Source organism: Lingula anatina, chromosome 5, assembly GCF_051362555.1.
Source record: "Lingula anatina isolate TDL-2025a chromosome 5, LinAna3.0, whole genome shotgun sequence".
Lineage (NCBI taxonomy): Eukaryota > Metazoa > Brachiopoda > Lingulata > Lingulida > Lingulidae > Lingula > Lingula anatina.
Window position 1 is genome coordinate 20,188,975 of NC_141771.1, and position 6,000 is coordinate 20,194,974.

The following is a 6,000-nucleotide window of genomic DNA, read 5'->3' on the forward strand; positions in this document are numbered from 1 at the left end:
CCCCCCCCCCACACACACACAACCCACACCGCACACTTCCCTCATAACACTGGTTATTTTGTCGAAGGCTGATTTTATCACATTGTCTTTAATCTACCGTACAGTATATGTTAGTTTCACGACATTTACTTTTACACTAAAATAGTTTTCCAACAGTACCCATGAATTTAATAGGCGAGATAGGGAGGGCGGAGATGTTTTTAAAGTATTATTTTAAAAACATCTCCCCCTTCCCTATCTCGCCTTATGCCTTCACTAACACAAATTGTGAACACCTTGTTTATCAGTTGTAGTAGTCATTGTTGTAATTCGTGTAGTCAGTCTCATTTGTTTTCCTACATTCAAGTTCTTGTGAGTTATGTGAAATAAACTGGCTATGGGACGTTGAGTGACAGTACTCGTCAACGGGCTGGTTCCTTTCAGCCGAGATAAAGGAGACCTCGTAGAAAAAGTAGTTTTCTTATTGGGTCTCTTCCTGGGGTGCAACACTATGAATTTTCTCTTTCTTCAAGGGCAAGTTTTTTACTGCCCTTTTCTCGTATATAAGGCATACTAACATGAGTACTAGTCCGTCTAGTGCGCAAGCCGATCCAATTTACAACGTCGCAAGTCTGAAAGGATGCAAGAGTTATATCCAAAACGAACGACAGAGTCAAGACGCACGCAATCCATAGAGCCGAAGGTTTTTGAAACCTAATATTCCGCATTCTTCTTTGAGTTTATTACATAAATAAAAAATAACTGTCAATCAGCACATTGTGATGTTACATGTAGGTACTATTCACTAAGCTCATTTAGCCCATTCGCTGAAATCATTTTCATTATTCACAAACACTTGAATCCAATATTCCAGAAAACTAACATACATATCATCGTATATAGACATTTGGACTTTATACTTGCCTCGCCCTAGCGGGAGCCTCTCACTTCCTAGGTGTAATAAAATGTAGTTCTTGTAGTTTCAACGCAAAGAGTTACATGTAATTAACGACGCACCTCTCCAAAGGAGGCATCATTCTACTACAATCCTAAGTTATCCGGAATACTTAAATTGATAAAAGTTATCTCCAAACAAATTTAACCCGTTTGTGCAAATAGCTACTATGTTAGCTCCGTCCATAGAAGATCAAATGGTTTTTCGGCTGCTATCAGAACGAGTAAACACTATGAATTTAATTCGAAACTTTGATAAATTATGGGGCCCTCACCCTTAGTGAATTTCAAGATTACGCAAGCTTACTTATTTCAACCAGTATGATACACTTTCTGATAACATACATTACTTTCATTTGCCCACGTCTAATCTTTTAATTTTGGTGCAATCTTCATTGATCGTTTATCTTAACTTAAGAAGTAACTCTTTTCATACGAAAAAGCATGTTTTCTTTCAAAATAACCCGTTTAGAACAGGACATATAACCTGATTAATTAGCCTAGATACAGAACAGTATCTCTTACTACCTTAAAAAAAACTTGCACTCTGGGATATGTCACCTAATAGTACATATGAAATCAGGGGACAAAATCCAAATACGCAGTATCTTCTTTAATTTTTAGAAGATTCGATAATAAGGTAATTTTGTATTCCCAGACGTGGAGGTCATGTATCATTGTTATATTTTTTATTGTTTAACTATGAATTCAAAATCGTATTTAAAGATGCATTGCTTAAGTCAAGCGCAAAGGAAGCAAAATACCGTGCATTTAAAAGTAAAGGTTGGGGGTGGGGTGAGGTGGGGTGGGTGGGGTGAGGTGGGGTGGGGTGAGGGAGGAGGTTAATGGGGATACATGTAACAACAAAAAATTCGGCTAACGACGTATATGTAATGGCTTCTTTATGTTTACAATTGGATTTCAAAAAGTGAAGAAAAGACAGGGCGGTCTCCTCATCCCCCACCGAACCCTCCGCTTCCTGATTGGCTTTTTTTTAAAGGCTTGTATGACATTTTGTGACGTACATGTAGTCTAAAGCGTGGTGTGTTACGTGTTTACATCTGTTGATGCAATACCTATTTGGTCACCCCCCCCCCCCCCCCCCCCCCCCCCGACAATTTTTAATTGTTGAATTGTTTGATTTTAAACTTTAAATATCAATGAAATTCTGTTCGGAATGGTTATATATATTTTTACTGCACTCATGACCGCAATTGTAACATTTATCACTAGTAATGACCTCGAGGAAGCCTGCATTACGCGTCACGTTGCAATAAAAACAATTGCGAACTTAGACCTTACAACTTCACAATGGCGGGGGAGCAAAGGAGTAATAGCAACAGCAGCTTAGTGTATTGTATTTCATGTAAAACTATGGCTATTTTGACTGTAATATGTGTACTGAGTCTCATAACGCATACTCAAGCTGTGGATCCAATACAAATATGTGGTGCTGATGGATACGATATTACGAATTTAACCAGGTGAGATGCAAGGATCTATATATGGCTTGTGCAAACTTTTAAATCACGGGCATTATCTGAGAACATGGTCATGTGACCGATGTGCTAGCACCAAACTTTAAAGTTATATATAAATATCTTATGTCACCCATTTTCTTATATAAAGTCTGCGATGTTGACGCTTACACTTTTACTGGGTATGTGTACCATCCATTCCTTATATCTGTAATATAGGGCTACCAATATCAAATGATGTCAACTCGTACTTTATCTTTAAAATGTCAGGTCGTCATGTTGCCCCATTCAGGCCGTATAGTACTGTGTGTAGGTTGGGGAGGAAAGCGGCTTATCCTGAGCACAATAGTCACTGACATGTCTTAAGTCGGGCTTCCTTACGAGAGCATTCCTTTTTCACATTCACATACTCTCCGTGCTTAAGCTACCTTCAGTACTTTAGTACACGAGCGGAAAAACCCGGAAGTCACTTATGACTAAATGGTTGACAACAATTTTCACTGAGTCAAATATACATATTTCTAAACAACATGCGTGCTGTGCTTGCACTGACCCAACACACGACATTATTTGCCTGTTCGCTGGTAACATTGTCTCAGCAGTGGCCCAGGCTACTATACACAGACCATTTCAAGTCCTATACCATTGCCACATACAGGTATAGTCGACCTCTCGCGGGTTAGATGCCTTATATATATATATATATATATATATATATATATATATACAGTTTACATATATATACATTCTCGATATATTTTAAGTGCTGGTTTTTTATCCTAATTACAGTGCTGACTACTGGGAGTTCTCTACAAGTCAAAAGTGTCTTCATTTGGGCAACACCACCACTTCAAACTGTACGTTTTTCATGGCGTTTTGTAAGCCTTTGCAAACAGGAGGAGCCAATTGTACCAACGCAGGCATCTGCCAGATGGATGATGACAACACAGAAAATGTTTATAGAATAGGTGGATACCGGCAAAACCCTTTCGTGGAACAAGGTTAGAAAACTTTCACACTAGTTCTTATATAAGACTATATCTGTTCATAGCGCATTGATTCAGTTACTCTTGGCACCGAGCGTTAGGCACGGTTGGGAATCTCGCTTCACATGTTCATTTTCTTCTTTTGCAGTAACGAATGGCTTTTACGCTGGATTTCCGAACGGACAACCCTTCACAACTTCTTTTGGAAAACCGTGCAATCTTTCCATTTTAATTGAGTTTAAATGCAACAAGAATGTACTGTGGAGGGCAAATATTGATACTTCTACTGTAAATCCCTCTGAGGCTCCGAATCCAACGAAGTTAGTGTACCACCCAACTTCTTGTGCTGTAAGTAGGATATTCATCTATTACCTTGTATTATGTCGTGTCTCGTGTTTCGGACCAGCTGAAAACAATAGGGACAAGACGCCATAGTTTTATAAAATAGCTCTACTCTTTGCAATTATATTTTCCTTCTTTTTAGGAAAAAATGTGAATTTTTATTTATTTATTTCGATGTTATCAATATAAAATAATCTTTCATAACCCGCTTATCGTTAAGTGGTCATGCACAGTGTTGTTGCCTTCTTTATTTCAGTATCAGCTAACTTTTGACTATGCGGGTGCATGTCAGAAAATTAGTCCAGCAACAACAGTAACTTCTTTAAGTGGATCAAGGACGTATATTGAATATACGTCCTTGAGTGGATGTACAGTGCTAATCATCATGTGAGTAGACAGAACAATTCATTTAATTATTAACTATCAACCATAATAAGCTATACAAAAGCTTGTACTTTATTTGAGAGCATTATATATTATTTACGTTATTCGGTAATCAGATTGCAGTGTCACCCACAATTAATTCGGAGGACACTGGAAACTAGCAGTGTTACGTCACACACCAAATAATAGTGAATAAAAACTACTTTTTTCTATTTTCCTTTTTCTTTCAGATTTTTGTCTCATTGTTTCTTTACATCCTTTTCGGCAGTCTAGCGAACGCGTGTGTGTTTGAGCAGACAAGGGTTCAGGTCCGTGTATGGTGGGGCAAAGTTATTTCCATTTGGTCAGAAAATGAAAAATCGGCCGTTTTTCATTTTCATTTGATAAATGGTCAAAATGAAATGGAAAATTAACCCCGATTTTCGTTTTTCCTTTTAAAATGAAAAATGAACAAACGATATTATTTTTCTACTTTTTTATGAAATATCCTCTGATTACCCATGTCTAGAGAGTGAAAAATATTAGAAAACACGCCCTTTCTCCTGTTGTGAAGAATTGAAATATCGAAACATGTTCATTTTTGCTATTATTATATAGTTTCAATTTTCAAGTTAGTTCGTTTTTCTGATTTTCATTTCAGAAATAAAAATGGTAAAACGGAAGTATACATGTATATAGACACCCAGACAGAAAAATTGCAGCCCTTGAAAGTTTGACTTCACAAGACTCTAGGATTATCCCTGGTTTTGTATAAGTATTAGGAGTTTTAGTAAATAACTTCAAGAAGAATGAATTAAGGAATTTCAGATATTCTAAAAACTGTGGGCAATTATGGAAAAACAATGCGCCATCGCTGTGTGTGGTTCAGAAATATGAAATAACCCCCGTAAGTTAGTGCCTAGGTCTAAGTGGAGAAGAGATGAAGGTTGGATCTGTTTTCGTTTTCTGACGAAATGGAAAGCACTTTGCCCCGCCATACACGGATCAAGTTGGACCCTCATATTGACCACAATCCTTTGTGCGCAACAGCGCTACAGACCATTGTTGAAACAAACTTTATGGTTTGTTAAATATATAATTAGACTACCAGTTTAAAACTGAACTTGTGAGATTCTTTTTAAACGAAAATTTATTATTCGATTTCATTCATAATAAAGCTGCTTTATTCCATTATTAATTAATTCTTAATTAAAACAAAAAAAGTTTTATTGATAGATATTTTGGATCTTGCAACACATACAACGTGACGTACGGAAACCTCAATAAATCTGCCTCATTTGAACTATTTGTTCATCAAAGACTCTCAAAAATCAATTTGATAAATTAAAAATGTATAACAATGTATTTCAAGGCGTTTACATGGGATTCTTACTTCATTTTCGTATAGGGTGCCAACTTAGCCCGACCCTGGGGCCAACTTGCCCCGTAGGGGGGCAAGTTGGCCCTCCTGACGTCAATTGCGTCAATTTGTGAGCCATCTGGCATTATATTTGAAAAATAATAACCCCATGACGTCAAATTGTGAGCCATCTGGCATTATATTTGAATAATAATAATAATAATAATCTTCATCGAGCAATAAAATGTGTACGAGTTACATTTTGCAGGCTCTCTACTCTAGTCATAACAACTTAACAACAACTATACAAAACTATACAAATACTACTTACAAAGTCTACTTCTTCTGTCACTATGTTCTTCACATTTCCGTAGAAAGTGGATTTCCGTTTCAATTTCATTACAGTGGGGGCATTTACGATTTTCAGTCGTTTTAGGAGACGTGTAGCGACCCCGTTCAATTTCTAAGTCGTGGTCACTAATCCGCATTTTTGCAATAGTCTTTATTTCTGATGGTGTGACTTTCATTAAGAGATATT

General features: G+C 37.0%; 1 protein-coding gene across 2 annotated transcripts; it reads left to right on the forward strand.

The window, feature by feature from the left end:
• The first annotated feature begins 2,212 nt into the window (after positions 1-2,212).
• LOC106157659 (uncharacterized) lies at positions 2,213-5,706 on the forward strand. 2 transcript variants are annotated; one of them, XM_087014260.1, is made up of 5 exons: positions 2,213-2,417; positions 3,201-3,412; positions 3,546-3,745; positions 3,996-4,126; positions 4,764-5,706. In XM_087014260.1, the coding sequence occupies exons 1-5, from the start codon at positions 2,245-2,247 to the stop codon at positions 4,837-4,839; spliced, it is 792 nt and encodes a 263-aa protein (XP_086870386.1). In that variant the 5' UTR covers positions 2,213-2,244; the 3' UTR covers positions 4,840-5,706. The 2 variants fall into 2 exon arrangements, with proteins under 2 accessions (XP_086870386.1, XP_013388828.2); XM_013533374.3 differs by lacking the exon at positions 4,764-5,706 and adding an exon at positions 4,354-4,609.
• The last annotated feature ends 294 nt before the right edge of the window (positions 5,707-6,000 follow it).

Bases quoted from the DNA above. Each gene is read 5' to 3' on its own strand.
- LOC106157659 (XM_087014260.1), top strand. From the start codon at position 2,245: ATGGCGGGGGAGCAAAGGAGTAATAGCAACAGCAGCTTAGTGTATTGT. The intron at 3,413-3,545 runs GTTAGAAAACTT...CTTCTTTTGCAG, and splicing joins AAACCCTTTCGTGGAACAAG to TAACGAATGGCTTTTACGCT. The intron at 4,127-4,763 runs GTGAGTAGACAG...TTTTCATTTCAG, and splicing joins TGTACAGTGCTAATCATCAT to AAATAAAAATGGTAAAACGG.